The sequence below is a fragment of the Capsicum annuum genome, chromosome 11, assembly GCF_002878395.1.
Source record: "Capsicum annuum cultivar UCD-10X-F1 chromosome 11, UCD10Xv1.1, whole genome shotgun sequence".
Taxonomy (NCBI): domain Eukaryota; kingdom Viridiplantae; phylum Streptophyta; class Magnoliopsida; order Solanales; family Solanaceae; genus Capsicum; species Capsicum annuum.
This window is the reverse complement of record NC_061121.1, coordinates 225,299,492-225,320,970: the sequence shown is the minus strand read 5'-3', so window position 1 is coordinate 225,320,970 and position 21,479 is coordinate 225,299,492. Positions and strand designations below refer to the sequence as shown.

Here is a 21,479-nt window from a genome sequence, read left to right as displayed (position 1 = left end):
ATGGTTACAGGTGGTTGTGGGGCTTGTGTTGTTCTGGTCTCAACATATGATCCGAAGCTTAAAAAGGTTGAAGATTTTAGCGTGAGTTCGTGCCTTACACTTCTTTGCAGTTTAAATGGTTGTTCAATTACTACAAGTGAAGGCCTTGGGAACTCTAGAGACGGTTTCCACGCTATTCATGAAAGGTTTGCCAATTTCCATGCTTCTCAATGTGGCTTTTGCACTCCTGGCATGTGTATGTCATTTTTCTCAGCTCTTGTCAATGCGGATAAAGGAAACAAGCCCGATCCTCCACCAGGATTCTCTAAGATTACTCCATCTGAAGCTGAAAAGTCCATAGCAGGGAACCTTTGTCGGTGCACTGGATACCGGCCCATTGCTGATGCCTGCAAGAGTTTTGCTGCTGATGTTGATATAGAGGATTTGGGGTTCAATTCTTTTTGGAAAAAGGACGATTCCAAGGAAACAAAAGTAAGTAAATTACCTCCCTATGATCCAACCAAGAATGTTTGTACATATCCCGAGTTCTTGAAAAGTGAATCCGCCACAAATTTGGATTCGTTAAGGTACCCTTGGTACAGTCCTGTTTCCATTGAGGAGCTACGTAGCTTGTTGTACTCCAAAGTGACGGAAAATGGTGCAAGCTTTAAACTTGTCGTTGGTAATACTGGCTCAGGTTATTATAAGGAAACTCAGCGATATGATTATTACATTGATCTGAGGCATGTTCCTGAACTCTCAATCATCACCGGAGATCAGACGGGCATTGAAGTCGGAGCAACTGTGACTATCTCTAAATTCATTTCATTTTTGAAAGAGGAAAGTAAAATCAATTTCGGTTCATATGGGAAGTTGGTGTCTGAAAAACTGGCTTACCACATGGAGAAGATTGCTTCGCCATTTGTTAGAAACTCTGCTAGTGTGGGAGGAAATTTGGTTATGGCACAGAAGAATGGTTTTCCTTCGGATATCGCTACATTATTTCTCGGTCTTTATGCTACTGTTAGCTTGATGACCAATCATGGAATTGAAAAGCTCACATGGGAGGAGTTATTATCGAGACCACCGCTAGACTCAAGGACTGTGCTTCTAAGTGTTCTGATCCCATTTAAGAAAGATCAAAGTTCTCTCCAAACTCATTCTAGATTTTTGTTTGATACCTATCGAGCTGCTCCACGGCCTCAGGTGAATGCATTGGCATATGTAAATGCTGCTTTCCTGGCTGATGTTTCTCTCAGCCAGAATGGCATCCTGATAAACGATATCCTGTTGGCATTCGGTGCTTATGGAACAAAACATGCAACAAGGGCTAAAAAGGTAGAGGAATATCTTACCAGGAAGATATTAAATGTGCATGTTTTGTATGAAGCACTTAAATTAGTCAAACTAGCAGTGGTACCGGAAGATGGCACTCTACACCCTGAGTACAGATCAAGCTTGGCCGTAACTTATGTCTTTGAGTTTCTTTATCCCTTAACTAATGTTCATTCTTCTATTCCTGGTGGTTTACTTGACGGAATTGATGACATCTCGGCTGAGGACATTTCGGGGAGTAGTAATGATGGTTGCATTAGTCAGGGAGGAAAACAGACACTACTGTCTTCCGCCAAGCAGGTTCTGGACTCAAGCAGCGAGTACTATCCAGTAGGTGAACCGATGAAGAAAGTTGGAGCTGCCATGCAAGCTTCTGGTTAGTTCTCGCCTTTTAAATATTTTATTTCATCTAGTGCATGTTAAGCCTAACGTTTCATAATAATTTTTTCTGGCTTTGATGCTGCTAGCGTTCTAACATTTAAGCTATGTTGCTCGGACTTTTCAAAAATGTCGACAAGCACGTTTTAGATTCTCTAAAAATAGGGATTGTTTGGAGGTATCTGATGTGGGTTCGACAACACTTTCGGAGATTCCGAGCAACACAGCATATAAGAGGATGTGTACAGCGTACACTTAGGAGTATTATAATCAATAAGTTTTTAGTTAATTCAGTTAACCACGCAAAATAGGATCTTGCATATTATGTTTATATACTATTTTGCAGGTGAAGCTGTTTTTGTAGATGACATTCCTTCACCACCAAACTGCCTGCATGGAGCATTTATCTATAGTACAAAACCATTAGCAGGTGTAAAGGGAATCAAGCTCGATTCTAATATAGATGGAGTCATCAGCATTATTACTTTCAAAGATATCCCAAGTGGAGGGGCAAATGTAGGAGCTATTACTATTTCTGAATCTGAGCCCTTATTTGCAGACGAGCTCGCCCGATGTGCTGGAGAAAGAATTGCAGTTGTGGTGAGCTATTAATTTCTCATACACTTAAATCCAAAAGAAATTTTGAAATTTTTAAGTACTACTTTTGTTTAAACACTACAGGTTGCTGACAGTCAGAAGTCTGCTGATGTGGCTGCAATGACGGCCCTCGTTGAATATGACACTGAAAATATAGATTCTCCCATTTTAACCGTTGAGAAAGCTGTTGAGAAATCTAGCTTTTTCCAAATCCCATTTTATCTATATCCAGCACAGGTCGGTGATTTCTCAAAAGGAATGGCTGAAGCTGATCACAAGATTCTCTCTGCTGAGGTACTTCCGATTCCTCTATTGTTCTGAACATTTCAATGGTTTCCTTAAATTTGATTTCTGGATGGTGATCTAGCATATATAACCATAGATGTTAATATATTACTTATTGGCTTTTTCTAATAATAATTTCCAGTTAAGACTCGGGTCCGAGTACCATTTCTATATGGAGACACAGACCACCCTTGCAATTCCAGATGAAGACAACTGCATGGTTGTTTATACTTCAAGCCAGAACCCTGAGAAGGCGCATCACGTGATTGCCACTTGTCTCGGTCTTCCTGAACACAATATCCGTGTAATCACAAGAAGGGTTGGAGGTGCCTTTGGGGGCAAGTCGGTCAGAGCAATGCCTGTGAGTATTTGAAAAAGAAAAAGTAACAATAACTATTCTCTGACTCTAATGTTCAAGTTTATGTATGATTTTAGGTTTCCACAGCCTGTGCACTTGCAGCATACAAGTTAAGACGCCCTGTCAGGATATATGTCAACCGGAACACTGACATGATAATCAATGGAGGACGACACCCGATGAAAGTAACGTACAGTGTAGGATTCAAGTCGAGTGGAAAGATCACAGCATTAAATCTTGATATATTGATCAATGCTGGGATCACAGAAGATATGAGCCCCATCTTGCCATTAGGTCTGATTAATTCTCTAAAAAAATATGATTGGGGTGCCTTATCTTTTGATGTAAAACTTTGCAAGACGAATCTCACCAGCAAAACGACTATGCGGGGCCCTGGGGACGTGCAAGGATCTTTTATTGCCGAAGCTATAATAGAGCACGTAGCAAGTTTACTGTCGATGGAAGTGGACTCGGTCAGAAATGAAAACGTTCATACATTTGAAAGCATTAACTTATTTTATGGTAACATTGTAGCAGCAGGAGAATATACATTGCCTAGTATCATGGATAAGTTGGCAGTGTCATCGAGTTTTTTCCAAAGAAGCAAGATGTTAGAACAGTTTAACCAGAAAAACACATGGAAGAAAAGGGGTATTTCTCGAGTGCCAATTGTATTCAATGCTATGCAACGAGCAACCCCAGGAAAAGTCAGTATTCTGCAAGATGGATCGATTGTTGTAGAGGTCGGAGGGATTGAAATTGGCCAAGGGCTATGGACCAAGGTTAGACAGATGGCTGCCTATGCTCTCAGTTTAATCGAGAGTAGTTGGGCTGATGACCTTCTGAAGAAAGTACGAGTCATACAAGCAGACACCTTAAGCGTAGTGCAAGGCGGGCTTACATCTGGAAGCACTACATCGGAATCAAGCTGTGCAGCTGTTAAACTTTCCTGTAATGTCTTGGTTGAAAGACTGACCCCTCTGAAGAAACAGTTGCAAGAACAAAATGGCTCTGTTGATTGGCCAACGCTGATTGGCCAGGTTTGTCTTCTCACTAAATGACTACCTCCTCCATTTTTCCAATGTTTCAACTCTGCAAGTCACGGGGTCAATCACTATAAAATTTTAGTGATTCACTTAAAAGAAGGTATTGAATGTAACATTTAATCTTGAACCAAATTGAAGATCATAACAAGGTGATTCACTTAAAAGCTTGGGTCGATAAGTGACTAATCGTATGCCTGTAGCTGGGGAACCATTTGTTCATTTACATCAATTAGTCAATCTTTCTCCTGTGTTAAGTATTTGATTTTGCAGATCTCTCCCACCCACCCACCCTTTTTTTGCAGGCACAAATGCTATCAGTAAGCTTAGCAGCAAATTCTTATTATGTCCCAGAACACAGTTCCATGAGTTATTTGAACTTCGGGGCTGCTGTCAGTGAGGTAAACTTGTCTCTCCTGCTGGCTTTTCTTGTTTCATCATCCATGTCTTTGTAACATTCCCTGACCAATTCTTGGTGATTCTGCGATCCTTTATTCCAATTCAAAGAGCTCGAATTAAATCACTATATCAGAATATATTATTGATTCGATCGAGCCCTCTCATTGAGAATGCTCATATATTATGCATTGGACAGGACGCAAAAAACCACACTCTTAAGCATGAGAGTTGGAGTCTTGAAAGGGAATCATATTCAATGATTATAGATTTTCCATTTGTACTTCTGCAGCAACTTCATATAGCTAGGTAAAAGTAATACTCTTTTTGCAGGTGGAGATAGATATTCTGACCGGAGAGACTACCATTTTGCAGTCGGATATTATTTACGACTGTGGGCAGAGCTTGAATCCTGCTGTTGATTTGGGACAGGTTCTTCCCTTTGTATTACATTTTAGATTTTGTTATTAGTGAAGTGCATCATGCATTTGAGTTGGTTATTAAAACTTCAGAACTATCTAATTCTTGATCACATGTTTGTTCTAAATAGTCGCAATTGCTTTTGTTTTCTTTTCCGTGCAGATTGAAGGGGCGTTCGTACATGGAATCGGTTTTTTCATGAATGAAGAATATCTAACAAATGAAGATGAGTTAATGGTCTCAAATAGCACTTGGACGTACAAGATCCCGACTATTGACACCATACCTAAGAATTTCAATGTTCAAGTCTTAAACAGTGGACATCATGAAAAACGTGTTCTCTCATCCAAAAGTATAATTCTTTCTTCATTTCCTTTCGCTTCCTTTCTGTCATACAAGTTTTCCAAGTTCTTTGCTTATTCGTCGATAACCGTGAGCATCATGAAAAGTTCTTTTAACACATTCTTCACTTGGTTTAATGAAAAATATTGCAAACCTGTTTCAAGTGATTCTTAGAACAGTAATGATCTGAATCATTCATTCTCACTTTGGATCAACACGGTACAATCTATGAATTTACCGGAATGCAGTAACTTTTGTCCAGACCTTGAATATGTATTGAGAAATCCAACAAATATCTATTAATAGTTAACAGTGAAAGTAACTGCTGTATACTAACTTGACCTCACTTTTAGAACATATAAACTTCAAATCCTGAAGCCACTTCTGTGATCATACATACCATTGAATCTTAATATAATTACTCTTTTGCAGCATCTGGTGAACCGCCACTGCTTCTGGCAGCTTCAGTCCATTGTGCAACAAGAGCAGCCGTTAAAGCAGCACGTGAACAGCTCAAACTTTGGGACAAGCTCGACGGGTCTGCTTCAGAATTCTATCTAGATGTCCCCGCCATATTACCCCTTGTGAAGACACAGTGTGGCCTGGATTATGTAGAGAAGTTCTTAGAAACTTTGCTGGCTCAGAAATCTACTAATTAAAGGTTCATCAGCATGTTGCGCTGTGTTGCTCGGACTCGGCAAAATGTTGTCATATCCGTGTCATGCACCCGGTGACATTTTTTAAGAGTCGTAATCCTGTCTACTACATAATACCACTTTGAAAAAAGTACTTGTGTATTGGTCTTACATGACTAAAGAGATATTATGTTTTATATAATATCGTTTGTCTAATAATAAGGTGATTTAATTCTTCTATATTATTGATATGAGATCACTTTATTGCTACATTTTGTTAAGTCAAATGAAGAAAGTAACATATATAGAGAGAGAGAGATTTGTTGGATAGTGTTGCTTTTGATTTAAGGACGAGAATGTGAATAGGAAGCGGAAACTCCATAGACGGCAATTGTTGAAGCTTGAAGTTTCAAAGTTTGAAAATTGGATTTTCGTAAATTCTGTTTCAGTTTTGATTGTTCCAAAAGATTTGGTACGTATTGGAGGGCCTAAATGTAAATTTAGGGTGATATAGTATAGTTTATGGATGGATCTGATGCTTGGATTTAAGGAAGAAGAAGTTGGTTTCTTAATGTTGTGTTATATTGCATAATAGTGTATATGAGTGCATAAAGACCTCTTATAATTTTGTATAACGTTCGTATACAGAATGTATAACATTTTATATCGAGTTTTTAAACATTGTTGTAAAAGAAAAAAATGGAGTTCTTGTATCATATTGCCTATTGATTGTATCACATTGTATACCGGAATTTTAACCACCGGGGCAACATAACCAAGGGAGGTATGTGTTTTTCCTGTGGGTGGGGTTAAATCAAGTGGATTAAATTAGGGTGTGTTTTATTTTTAAAAAATAAGGCATTTAACATTGATTTTTATTAAAAGGAAGGGTACAAGGATAAATTTGATCTCAAAATATGATGAAGAATATATTTAACCTATTTTTCAAATGTAGATGGTAAATTTGGCCCTTTTCCCTATAAAATATTATATTATTATGTGAATGTTCATAACTCCTAAGAACATCATTCTTCTCCGTAACGTATAGTTAATCCTCCACTGCCCCATCACAATATTTTTTAACTTCCCCCATAATTGTTAATGTTATGTTATCATAACAATATTTTGTATGCCTCTATGAACAACATAAAATAGGTATAGGAGCTAATATATGCTTGAAACATTTGAGAAACACTTGAAAGAGATGAAAAATTCTCATCTCTTATCTGTATATTTCTTGTTTACTTTGTTGTTTATATTGCCATTCTTTATGCTTGATTTTACGAAATTTCGTCATTCCTACATATGTCAATACACAATTTAATTTCACATGGCATTTAATCAACTTATGGAGCTTTTTAAAAGGTTACTTGTTCAAATAATTCTTAAGCAGCAATATTCTTCTTCTTTTGAAAAAGGAAATGTATGATGAGAAGTGTTATCATGCTATCTTTTAGACTAAATTAGTTATCAAAATAATTGTGAATAAACAAGTATTTAAATTTTGTTATCTATGTTTCTTACTACCTTCCATTTTATTATTATGTTTTAAAAATAAATTTTTGATGGTCAGACCATTTTATTCAAATAAATAGCCCAAATGGCCAAGTTCAACATCAGCAAAGCAAACAGGCCGGACCAAATAATTGACCCGGTCCAACAAATAGGAAGTTGAAAATTTTCCTATTTTTCTATTAATACTAGAAGTGCGAGGCCCGTGTCAGCACGGGACCAACAGTAGAACATGTGGATTGCAATTTTTAAGTTTTAGGATTTATCTTAGAGTAGAAAGTTTGAGCAGTAGAATATTTTCATTAGTATGATTGAGCTGAGGGGATCACAATTGAAACATTTTTTTTACCTTCTTGTTGAATTTTGCGATCAGAAATATAAAGAAAGAATAGGCGTAAATCTAATGAAATAGCTTAAATCAAATATCCAACAGATTATTGATTTTCAATATCGCAAAGATTAAGAATCATATAAACTTACTCGATAAAGAGAATACACAGCTTAGATTTGCTATTGTTTTGTTTAATTATTATTTTTAACACAGGAAAAGAGTGTTGTTTTTTAATAAAGAAGGAAGAGTTGAGATTTTCTTTTCTTTATTTTATTTTTAAAACAGAGAAATGTTAATTAATATTGAAGAGCTGTAAAAAATTGAGAAAGATGTCTACACATATTTGATAGAAAATTTGCTAATGTTAAGAAAATGCGAAGTATTTGGTTGGAAATTTGTAATAGAAACACGTTTTTTGTACCCAAATTTACTTTATTCATATTTAAATTAGTTTGTAAAAATCTTTTGCAAATAATCTCTGTACTTCTTTTCTTTAATTTCTTTAAAATATAGTAATAAAATTTATTTATGCTTTATTCATCTCATACTTTACTACATACATTTTATCCTCCTTAAATCTCATTATGCCATTTTACCCTCTTTAAACAACATTGTACATTAAAATCACGATTGAAGTAGCTGAAGCAGAAATCAGTCAATTTTTTTTTGTTAATTATTTTTATTTACAGTACTTTTTATTTCATTTTCAAATAATATGTGTTGTTTTATATCTTCTTCTGTCCCGTCCCAATTTATGTGGCACTAATATAATTTTGATAGTCAATCAAATATTTTATGTTGACATATCATTTTGTTATTCTTATTTTTCTAATACATAAATGACTTATAATAAGGAGTGATATAGTAAAATCATCGTTCGAAAGAAGAAAATTTAATTTAAAACATTAAGAGTTAATTTCTCATTTAATGTCTATTTTATTTTTCATTAAATATTATTTATTTTCTTAATACCTAGATGACTCATAATAATTAATTAAGAGCGATTGATTATGTTATTACTATAAAAATTAATATAATTTTATCATATCCTATAGTAATCATCGATAATTCACCGGAATAGTATATTAATTAAATATGGGATGCTATATTTGCATGTGCAAAGTATGATATTATTAAACATTATTGGATAGTGCATTATATTTATCTTTCACAATAATAAAATATTACTATATATTTTTGTTTATTTCTTCTTAACTTGATACATATTGACCAACACAAATTCTAAGAAAATATTCATTAGAAATTTATTTTATTAAATTAAATTTATTAATTTTGTACTTTAAAAATTTAAAGATAAGTTTAAATATTAGTATTTCTATAAAAGAAGAAAAAAAATTTTAATTTAAATTTTACTAAAATAAATAAATAAATAAATAAAAAGATTAATTTTCTATATTAAAGTCAATTAAAATAATAAAATTGATTTACTTTAAATATTTAGTTGCAATTAATTAAGATAATTTTTTATTTTGTCATGATTTATGCTGCACCGATAAAATTTTGAGAGTTGAATAGAACTTTTATTTATTTTTAAAAATGTATTTTAACTTATTAATTATTTTGATTTATAATAATTTTTACATAATTATCAAATAATATATTTACTCCTTGTGTCCCAATTTATGTAGTTCCAATACAATTTTGAGAGTCAACTAAAATTTTTATATATCAAGTTGTTAATTATTATGATTTACAGTACTTTTTCTTTTCTCAACTTATGTGACATTGCTAAAATAATGAGAGTCAATAAAATTTCTATATGTCTTTTAAATATTGTAAGTTATTAATTATTGTGATTTGTGGTAACAAATTAGTTTTGAACATGATAGTCAATTAAATAAATAAAAAAATTTACTTTCAGTATGTAGTTATAGTTAATTAATATAAATTAATAAAATATATTAAATATTTAAATCATTATAATGAAACAATGAAATTATTATATATTGAGATATGATATATAATTAAATAGGAGTAGAAAGGTATTTTGGTAATTACGTAAGAGGTGGTCGAAACCACCTCTTCTATATAAATATAATTATAATAATAGAAAATAAATAATATAGAAAAGAAATGGCAAGAAATCATATCTACAAACAAAAGTCAGAAAGAGTGGGTGTCCTTTAAACTAACAAAAGAGTCATCCATCTTCTCCTTTGTTAAACTAATGTTAAACTAACAAAAGAGAAGATAGAAAAGCCACTGAGAGAGAGCGGAAGTCGAACACATTGCCACGCGTGCGTAGAAGCTTGCAGATGTTACACGTATATCAACTTATACAGTATAATGACCAAATTATCCTTATCAAAAAATTAAATGACATTTCCTGGACATGTCGAAACCAACGTTCTATAATATAGAAAAGAAAAGAAATTCGGGACTAAGGCAGGAGTATCTAGTACACTTCTCTCAAGCTCAACGCTGCCAGCAAAAATGTTGTCGGTAGAACTCCAAGTTGCGATTCCTTGTCCTTTGGTTCTTGTTCTAACTGAATCCAATGTCGAACTTGCAAAAACTCTATCTATCTGCTTCACTTTTATAAGATAATCTCTCCTCCATTTGCTTTTGCTTCTTATGATTTCCATTTTTTGACCTTGCTTCACTTTTACAAGATAATCGCTCTTATCTGCACTGGTAATTATTGAAAATTGTAAAATTCCTTCATGCCTTAGGATTCTATAATCCCATTTGCTAAAGAATCAACAATGGTACTCCCTTCCCTATATGTATGTGTGATTGTTACATTTAGTTTTTGAATGTTGTCCCTAATGTCTTCAATTGTTTTTACTAGCTTCCAGGAAATTTTTCACCGTTTAAGAATCATCTGCTTAAGGCTAAGAGAGTTTGTTTCTATGATGAAATCTTTTAGGTTTTCCTCATAAAAGTATTCCAAAGCGTTTTTGATGGCTAATGATCCTTCTTCAATATTAGTACTGACCCCCAAACCTTTAGCTCTAGCATACACTAAATTTCCTTTGTCATCGCTTATTCATTCCCGAATTTCCTCTATAAGCTTCATTTGTGTTGCATTTGACCTGGGACCTGATATCTCCCACACCACCCCGTGATAATGCAACTTAGGTTTATATACTCTTATTCTTTCCACCATTTCTAGCCATGTCCATGTATTCAGTTTTATTCATGGGTGCAAACTCTTAATCATCTTCTTTATTCCCTCTTAAACTTATAGCACCAACCCTGTATATAGTATGGGGCCTCCATGTTTAATACAGTTCCTCCTTCTCCATAGTGTCCACATAATATAGCTCTGAATATCATTTTCAACTTTGGTGTTGTTTTCTTAGTCCATTAGGCTACAATTAATTGTTGTAGCTGCATGTCCTCCATCTGTATTCCTGCAAAATGAGCCAACAGCCTCCAAAGACTAGTGGCTAAGGGGGCTATTGGTAAAATATGTGTCGGTGTATCCTCACATCTGTTATCACAACACCAACGTCTTGATACCAACTATATTTTCATCCTTTTTAAAGTATCATCGGTTGGGATCCTTCTCAGCCATACCCTCCATTAGAAGAATTTAAACTTGAATGGAAATCCTTTGTTCCAAATAAAATCATAACCTCTCCTCTTCTCTTTTTTATGTCTGAAGATTTCCCTTTTTAACTATAAACTAACCATTAGTACTTCCCATCCACTATGGAATATCATTCTGATGATCCTCCAGTTGAGGTCTCACAGTTTCCAGTATTAACTCCACCAGTTCTTTAGATAAACATGATAGCGACAATTGTTTATCCCATTCTCCATTTCTGATAAAGCTTTTTATTTCTATTTCCGCATCTTGAGAATCCTCACCTTCCACATAATACAAAGCTCTTTGCTTAGTCCTGTTAGCATACCAAAAGCTAGAGTTGCCAGCTTGCACCGGCCACCATATAGTATGCTCTACACTTTCCTCGCTAAAATGATTTTTCTCCACATATGTGATTCTCCAATTCCTTTAGTAAGTAGAGGATGCAAATTTTTGCAATGCTTATTCCACATGAATGAGCTCCACATTAATGAAGTAGATGTTTTAAAGTTCCACCATAGTTTTGCAAACAACTCCTTAGACATATCATGTAATGATCTCGGACCAAGTCCTCCTTCTTTTCTTGGATAACACATTGCATCCCAAGACACTCAATGCTTATTCTTTGATCCTGTAGCATTACTCCCAAAAAAAAACTTTGCAAAAATCTTGTGTAGTTGATTAACTACACTCACTGTGGGTTCATAGCAATATAATATAAATAAGTATAGATAGCAAGACATGTGTAATTAAAATATATCTTCCTCCATAAGATAATAATTTATTCTGTCATAAATTTAACCTCTTCATCACTTTTTAATCAAGTCTTCATAATGCCCCTTATTCTTTCTTCCATAAAAAATTGGACAACTCAAGTATGTAAAAGGAAACTTACCTTGCCTTATACCAGTGATTCTCTTGATATGATTGCTCACCCCAGTTGGAACCTTCTCATGCAAATATATCAAACTTTTATCTAAGTTGATCATTTGACCTGAGACTTCCTCATAGTTTCTCAATACTGTCATCATCTTCTTCATTAAGGTAGGTTGTCCAGAGTAGAATAATATTGTATCATCGGCATAGGATAGATTATTAATATCAGGACTCCATATTGACATTCTATATCCTCTGAATTCTGAGTCTGTGAACAAATCATTTAGGCTCTTTGATAAAACTTCAGCCGATATAATAAACAGAGTTGGCGATAAGGGATCCCCTGTTTCAGATCTCTTCAAGATTGAAAGAAACCATAGAATTGACCATTCAATAGCGCAGATACTAGTGATCAACCTGACTATCATGTCTATTATTCTTTTTGAGAAACCAAATCTTCTCAAAAATTCCATAAGATATTTCTAATAGACTCTATCATAAGCCTTTGTCATGTCCAACTTCACCACCAAATTATGAAACTTGTTTCTTTTATTTATGACATAGTACATAAATATGACCCTAAAATTGACACCAAATTATAACATTGACCTTAAACTTTTACAGTGTACAAGTAGGTCCTTTAACTATACAAAACCTGAACAAAAAGACACTCCAATTTTGCAACTACACGCGTGTACCTCACTTTCTCTGACGTGGATTACTAATCCACTCATATGGTGTCACCTAATAAAAAACACATTATAAGTATGACCTTTGATTTTGTTGGTGCACAAATAGGCCCTTTAACTATACAAAAACTGAACAAAAAAATCCCTCAATTCCAACTCGAACGCTCGTCGTTTTGCGTGTACAATACGTATTTTGCCACATAGGATCGGGTGTTTATTTGTTTAGGTTTTGAATAGTTAAAGGTCCTATTTGTGCACTGTCAAAGTTTAAGGTCAATATTATAATTTGATGTCAAGTTTGGGGTCATATTTATGTATTATGCCTTTTTTTATATCTCCAATTATTTTCTGGGCTAAAAGATTTTTTTTTGTGATACTTCTGCCCTTAACAAATTCAGATTGATTTTCAGAGATAATATCAAGAAGCACTTCCACAATTCTCATATGAATCGTTTTGGAAATAATCGTATTTTCAAAAGTACTAAGACTAATAGGTCTCAAATAACCATAAGTAGTCACTATTTCCTTCTTTGGAATGAGCACAAAATTAGTATGAGTGATGTACCTTGGTAGTTCTTTCCCACAAAAAAATTACTACCCATATTAGTAATGTCCTCTTCAATTATGCTCCAGCATCTCTAAAACATTGACTTGAATAGCCATCAGGTCCACTTGCACTCTCCCCATTCGGAGAGAAGACAACTTGTTCACCTCCTTTTTTTCTGGCATTCTTTTCATTTTTTCATTCTGTTCATCATTAATGAATCTCCTGATAAACCCCAACATATCATAATTGACAGTGCTTTGTGTGTCTTTGAATTAATCCATGAATACATCCACTGCCTCCTCTCCAATATTTTGAGATGATGTTATTAAGTTTTCGTGACTTGTTTGAATTTCTATAATCTGCAACCTTCTCCTTCTTCCCTTAATATATGAATGAAATAATTTTGTGTATTTCTATCCATCAGTAAGCCACTTCATCCCTATCTTTTGTTTTTAGAACTGCTATTTTATTTTCAATAATCTCTTTAAGTCTGCTTCTATCCTGCTGAGTTCCTCTCTATTTTGCTGGTGTTGGATGTATCTCAAACTGAGCTTTATTTACCTTTATCACATCTTCTAAGGTGGCAATTTTTTGGAAAATATGGCCAAAGGTATCTCTGCTCCAGGTAGTAAGTCCAGTCCTAACTTTTTTCAACTTTTCCTGCACTACTTGAAAAGGTGACCCCATGGCATTCCCCCTCCAGTTCTCTTGCACTACACTTTGAAAGTCTTTATGCTTAGTCCAAAATTTTTAAAACCTAAAACACTTTATAATATATGTTTGTGATGTATTGCCTATGACATGTAAGGGTGCATGATCTGATCCTTGTCTGATTAGATGGTGAACTTCATAGTTAGGCATTAGCTGAATTACATCATTATTACCCAAAACTCTGTCCAACCTTTCGAAAATATAATATTCCTGAATTCCCCTATTCCACCATGTAAAACTGCTTCATGTGAACCTCAACTCATTCAATGCACAAGAATTCATACACTAAGAAAAATCAACTGCTTCCTGTTGTGTTATTAGTAGGCCTCCCAACTTTTCTGACTCATCTATTATAGTATTGAAATCTCCTCTCACTAGCCAAGGGATATGAGTATTATCTGCAATTTTTTTTAAATCCTCCCATAGTTCCAATATCTCCAAAGCACTAAATCTAGCATAAACAACAACCACTTTAAATATGTCATTCCCTCCTCTAAACTTGTACTCCATTGTCAATTGCTGTATAGAATCTTTTGAGCCAATTTCTTTCCAATCATCATCCCAGAAGATTCAAATCTTAGCAAAGAAGTTTGCCCTAGCGTGTGTTAAACCTAATCTTGTTCTATATTCTTTCAATTTCGAGGGACTTTTGAATGGCTTTAGTAATGCAATGTAAGAGTAATGATTTTTTCTATGTAGTTCTATTAGTCTCTCAAATAAGCTTTGAGTTCTAATAGATCTAATATTTTAGTATAAAACCTTATCAATCATTTATCACTACTGATTTTAGATTTTGTCTTACTCCTTGTATTAATTTGTGATTTTCCTAGTATGATCTTGTAATTTCTTCTATTTATGCCCTCCAATTGGCTAATTTATCTTGGAGATAAATCTTCATCCCTTTGTATTTGATCTATATTTGCTTCCATGTCTGCATCTTCCTCTAAGTCTTACTTATTTTGTTTCTCCTGCTGAGAAAGCTTCTGAATTTTAGGCACCTCTGTTACTTCTCTTTTTTCAACTTCATTTTTTGTATCCTCGATCACCTAATAAATTATCATAATTTTTCTTCATGTCCCTTGCTTTCCACATTCCTCTTTTCTTCTGTTAGATTCATCAACTTCTTGTCTGATTCAGCTGTGTCCTGTTCAGCGTTCTCTTTAGTATGATCTCTTACTGAACTTTGAGATTCTTCTTGTGCACCCTCCCGCTTTTGTTCCTACTTCTGTTATCACTTTATGGTGTTGAAGCAATCTTGTCACCCTTTATATTAATATTTTGGTGTTTCTCATCTTTCCTGTATATGTTGCCCTCTTGTATTTACTTCCTTGTTACTGTCTTCTGCATCTCCCTTCTTTTCATTATTATTGTTTTTTTGTCTCCCTCCTCTCTTCTACTATCCATCATTCGATTTTTCTCCTTTAATACACCAAACTTGTTATTTACAGCTATTTCTGTATCCTTGTTTGGTGGAACCTTCTGATTCCATCTCAGGACTTCTTCTATATTGTTATTTTCCTCTTCTGTTCCCTTGCTTCCTTCTGTGTTGTTAAAATTACTCTTCTCCAGTTACCTTGGTCTTGCCCTTATCATCTTTAGATGTTTGTTCCTCTTTGTTCCTGTCTTCAATATTTGGCTTCTTATTCGGATCATTGTACTCTGCAACTTTCACTTTTTCTTCCACATATCATTTCTTTTTATTGTACCCTTGTAATTTGAATTGGTTACAGTACTTGGGAACATAATCATATCTAATGTGCATTCATTTTCCATCACTTCTCGTGACTTCCTTCTCATACCTATGTGTATCCTCTTTGGAAATTCTCCCAGTAGATCCACCTCCACTTTAATTCTAGCACAACGGGGCCTTGTTTTGTTTTGCGTAGCTAGATCCACCTGCAAAGGTTTCTCAACTGCTATTGCTAGTGAAAAGATTGCTTCCCCTGTAAAGAACTTTGGAGGTAGTGAAGGGAAAGATATCCACACTATTGCAGTAGTTGTTTCTTCCTCCGCATTGAACATTGAATTTCATTTTCGCATTTTCATTAGGTAAAACCAATAATTTTTTGTTATATAGAATTGTGGCTTTGAGAGAAAATGCACATAATCCTCTATTTTTGTAGCCCTTATTTATAAGTGCCTATTGCTCAACAGCGCAATATTAACCTCTCCCTTTAACTCGCATTGTTTTGGTATTAATCATCTTAAATTTTGTATTTCTAGTCAACCATAAGAGAATTTTTCACTAACACCATATTTTAAATCTTCATTGATTATCATTTGATTTACCTCTTCCTCCTCCCATATAATATGTGGTTCACCATGCAAATAAGATATTTTCTTCAATGGCACAGATTTATGAGATTGAGTAGGGGTTAATCAACAAAGTTGCATACGATGTTTTTGGTACCAAACCATCACCAACAACACTGGTTATAGCTAATTGACCAATCTCCACCATTGGAGGCTAGCCAGTGGCTGTTGCGGCCATCGTTTTCAGCGAACTTTTGTATAGGTAAATTAGGGGTTTTCTTCCTATTTTTCGAAGCTCTCGATAATGAAGCACGCCCCTTCCATTTTATTTTATTATAGTACTAGTTTTTTTTTTTTTTGCATGCACGCGCATTGTATGCATATGCCGAGCCATGATATATATAAGTTTTTAAAAATAAAACTTTGAGTTAATTGTCAACAATTATACATGAAGTTAAGATAAAATACAAGATTCTATACTGGTGTAATAAATAAATGTCTTTTAATTTGATCGTTGACATCCATGTCCTTCAATTTTGATGTGCATAAGTAGGTATTTAAACTATTTGTGAAAGCTGAAACTCCAAGACTCTGACTATTTTTGAATGACCAAAAAAGGGTTGATTGGCGTTATTTTTATCAAATTGAATCATGAGAAATCTTGTCAACATATTTAATTAAAAAAATTATATAATATGTTATATATAATTATAATAAAGAAAATAACTAATAGTTAATTTTGGTAACCATTTCAAACTGTAAAAGAATAAACCAAGAAATTAAAATTGGACAAGAGTTGGACGGATTGAGTTATGATTCATTATTTAACCCTTTTTACACAATTCAAATCGACATCTTCTAACTCATTCTTATTGTGGACGGATCAAGGGAAAATATTAAATAAGTATGTAAAAATTAGTTAGTGGAAGAACCAAAATGACATAGTCAAATGAATTAAAATTAGGTATTAATTACCAGGATACCATGCATATTAGGGTAAGTTTAAAAATGTTTTTGGGTATGTTTTCTACTAGCTCTGTTGACTTTATTTTATTACTAATTTATCTGTATGCACGTATATTTCACGTGTATGTCGATTGTTGAATCATGTCATGTAGCTTTCTAAATTATTATTCATATCATTAAAATAAAACTTGAAGTAAACAATTACGTGTAAAGTTAAGAATAAACTAAAAATTACGTACTAATTACCTCGATACTATCCGAGCATTGTCATCATTCTAGACTATAAGTATGCTTAGTTTTTTATCTCCGACTTTTTTCTCACCCTTTGAAGAGGAAGAGCAAGATTATGCGCTCGAAGACATTTTAATGCAAAAAAAAAAATTAAAAAAAAAATTAACTTAAATAGTCAGTCGTCCAAAAATAACTAGAAGATACAATTTATCAATAGCCAAAAGATACTATATATATATATATATATATTGGCCATATTGGGTAAAAAAATTTATGAAGATTGAAATCAACACATATGATGCTAAATTCTAACATGTATCTATAATCTATATCGATAATTTATTTATAATTCATAATTTATAATTTATATTTATAATATATTAAAAGTGTAAAAACCTTTAGAAAAGTGATTTGAAGTTTTTATCCTTCATTAAAAGATCATTCTTTAAACAAAACTGTCTTTTCACTATTTTCTTCAATTTATTATTAAATTATTTTTATTTTATTAACTAGAATCCTAAAATATGTGACTCCTAAAATATATGGAAGGAGAATCAATTAATATTTTTTTTGCACTGATCAATTAGAAAAATACTTCTAAAATAGGATAGAAAAATATTCCTAAGAAAATACTCTTAAAATAGGACTCTATTAAGGAAATACTTTTATAAATATTAAGATGCACGTTAAACTAGAGAAGAAACTGATTTAGTTATTGAAAAAATATGATTGATGCTCATTTAACTTGATTCGGTTGCATGACTAGATTGGTGAATGCTTAATTTTCTAACCCGCAACTTCACTGTTTTTGTCAACATAATAGAATTCAACGTGTGTGTATATATATTTCTTGTTTGTTTTCATTCAAGTTATTCTTTAGGGTCAATTTTTTGCTTAGACAAGAATAATTTCATCAAAATTAAAACTTTGTGATGACTATTATATTATTTTGTTGTACGTAGTTTATAGGTCGTAGATGAATTTACAGGTGGCAGATGAATGTCGGTCGGCTTTGATAAACTTATTAGATAAAGGTTAGGTTTAATTGTATTGTATTTATATCTTTGTTTTGAGAATATTTTTGTGTAGAAGTGAAGTTTAGTTGTATTATTTTGATATCTCTATTATCGTATTATTTGTTACAGTTTATAGGTGGTAGATAAATGTCGATCGACTTAACAATTTTTTGGTAAATGTTAGGTTTAATTAATTAAATTCTCCAAAGATGCTGAATTTAATTATTGTATTAATCTTTATTATTTATACAAACATCCTATTTAGTGTAACATTTAAAATCAGGTACACGCGTGAGACGCGTCCACCTAAACTAGTTATACATAATAGGGACCAAGTGGATATAATTTTAAATCTATTTGCAGAAGAAAAAACATAATTTCAACTATTTACCAAATAAATATCCAAATACTGAATGAGAGAGTTAGTACCTATAGCCCTCTTTGTCTTGAGAACAAAATAATGCACAATATACTAGAAAAGATGCCATAATTTTCATAAATGAAATTTGCTACAATTTTTATTGGAAAATTAAAATAGAAAATCAAATTAAATGAAAGAAAAACTGAAAAGATGAATGGAAAAATATAATGTTATTAGCATTTAGAGTATTTTCTTCCTCTTTCTAAAGAGGTATTGTAGAAGGAAAATATTTAAATTTCTTGAATATATCAAGTTTTGAACATTTTCAATTATTGTATAACTTATTTAATAATAACTTACTTTTTGACACGTACTTTGCACGTGTATTTCGGGTCATGTTGAAAATATTCACAATCTTTTTAAAATTTTGGTTTTAGCCTCCCTTGCCCTCACCCAGCACGCGCTTAAAATAAGTTTTGTGGATGGTCTCACCAAACATACTATTAAAATCATTTATAAATTTTTTGTTCAATATTCTCTCATTTTTTGGTGCTTATAAGTTATAAAAAGGGACATTCAGCCTGTTACATGTATGTTAAATCACAAATTTACTATAAAATAAATGCCTAATATTAGAGCTTTGCTCAACTATTAGTTACTTTTTTTTTTTTTTTTAATAAGATGAAAAACAAATCTACCATCTCATTAAGAACTAATAAAAGAACTTTGATTGCAAATTTTCTTGACTAAGAACTAATTATCTTTAATGAAAGATCAAGATCCATCTCAATTCAGATTGAAAATTAAATTGCGGCGAATTTTCTCCAAGTCATGTTGGTAATTCATTTTTATTATTCCCACATATGACAATACACAATTTAATTTCATATATTAGTTGAAAAACATGATTACCTATTGATTTAAGGAAGAGAATGTGAATAGAAAACAAAAACTCTATAGACGACCATTGTTGAAGCTTGAAGCTTCAAAGTTTGAAAATCGAAATTTTGCAAATAAATTCTGGTTTGAGTGGGCATTATTGATTGGTACGTATTGAGGATCCTAAATCTAAAATTTGGGTGATTTGGTATAGCTTGTGAGGTGTTTTGGATGGATATAATGCTTGGATTTTAGGAAGAAGATGAAGTTAGTTTTTGTATCTCGTGTATAATAGTGTATATGAGTTTATGAACACCTCTTATAAATTTGTATAATGTATATATACAAGGTGTATAATATTGTATATCAAATTTTTAAACCTTATTTTAAAAGAAAGAAATGGACTTCTTATATACTATTGTTTGTTGGACTAATACTCAATCTTGAGCACAAGCAAAGACAATGGAGTGTCTTTAAAAAAGAATTTTTTATCTTTGCATGTGGATTTTCTGGCGCAAATCCATAATATTAGTCAAATCTCAAGTTATGAAAATTAAACACTGAATCAGAAATTAAAAAAAAAAAAAAAAAAACTTTATCCTTCAAAAAACTACTTTTTGACGGGAATTCAAATTAATCCAAATGAGAAATGAGGAAAAAAGAAATATACTTCATAATAATAAGGATGTATAGCATCATGATCATATGTATAATAGTACATCTGTAATACTCACCAAATTTGATAGTACTTGAATAGGTCAAGTACATGACTAAAGAACTATATAATATAGTTTTATTTCTTCTATATTATCAATATAAATATCACTTTTTCTAAGCTTTATTGGAAATTTTCTCTATAAAACTTAGAAATATCTCCATTGTTAATGGTTGCTCATAGCATTCATCAAGACCAGCTTCCATAAACTCTGCGGTATTCTTCATTGTCACATTTAGTTGGCATTCCAACAATCATAGTAGCAGTGGCAGAACCAAAATTTTAAGGTTGTGGGTGCTTTAATCAGGGGTGGAGCTACAGTACCTTACGAGGGTTCGGGCGAATCCAGTAGCTTTTACGCAAACTCTATATTTACACTACGTATATGATTATATAGTGTGAACCCATTAACAAACATTATCGCTTGGCCTAGTGGTGATGGACCAACATTAAGGGTCTCTCTTCTGCCGCTGACGTGTGTTCAAACCCCATTAAAGCATATTTATTTTTTGATTTTTTATATTTTTTTAAAATTCAGAACCTACTAACTTCAAATTCTGGCTTCGCCTTTGGCTTTAATTTTTTTTTTTTAACATAATTTGCTGATGATGACATAATATAAATATATAACTATTTAAATGCAACAATAAAATTTGGTGTTTAAGTTTTGGAAGAGTAAGATTTTTGGTGGAGAAGGCTAAAAGGTTTTCAAATTTTTTGTTTAAGTAATTAAAAAAATATAAAAAGTACTTTTAATTTAATAAATTAAGAAGTAAAAAAAAAAAAGTAATACAAAAAAAGTCAAACTCATATGCGTGTGAACTAGTGTACAAGAATACTTGGGTTGTGTGTGTGTGTGTGGGGGGGGGGGGGGGGGGGGCTTGTGCGTGTGTGCGCTTTAAATGTAACTGATAAATTACAAAAAAAAATTATACAAAAATGCAGCGTAGCTAAGGGGAATCAATCTCAAGCACCTGGACATGAAAGATCCACCTAAAGTCAGAACACACAAGTTTTAGTTCTATGAGTGCTTTTTTATTTTTTATACCATTTTTCAGTGTTTCTTATATA

The 21,479-nt window shown here is 32.8% G+C and overlaps 1 protein-coding gene across 2 annotated transcripts in view; it reads left to right on the top strand.

Moving 5' to 3' along the window:
- Positions 1 to 6,008, top strand: part of LOC107847504 (abscisic-aldehyde oxidase) — a 38,510-nt gene extending 32,502 nt beyond the window's left edge. For both annotated transcript variants that reach the window (XM_016691787.2, XM_047399814.1), the window contains exons 2-10: positions 11 to 1,690; positions 2,039 to 2,292; positions 2,374 to 2,583; positions 2,717 to 2,935; positions 3,010 to 3,972; positions 4,281 to 4,376; positions 4,705 to 4,803; positions 4,954 to 5,143; positions 5,566 to 6,008. In XM_016691787.2, coding sequence (XP_016547273.1) covers positions 11 to 1,690; positions 2,039 to 2,292; positions 2,374 to 2,583; positions 2,717 to 2,935; positions 3,010 to 3,972; positions 4,281 to 4,376; positions 4,705 to 4,803; positions 4,954 to 5,143; positions 5,566 to 5,792 — 3,938 coding nt within the window. In that variant the 3' untranslated portion in view covers positions 5,793 to 6,008. The remainder of the gene's footprint in view (positions 1 to 10; positions 1,691 to 2,038; positions 2,293 to 2,373; positions 2,584 to 2,716; positions 2,936 to 3,009; positions 3,973 to 4,280; positions 4,377 to 4,704; positions 4,804 to 4,953; positions 5,144 to 5,565) is intronic.
- The last annotated feature ends 15,471 nt before the right edge of the window (positions 6,009 to 21,479 follow it).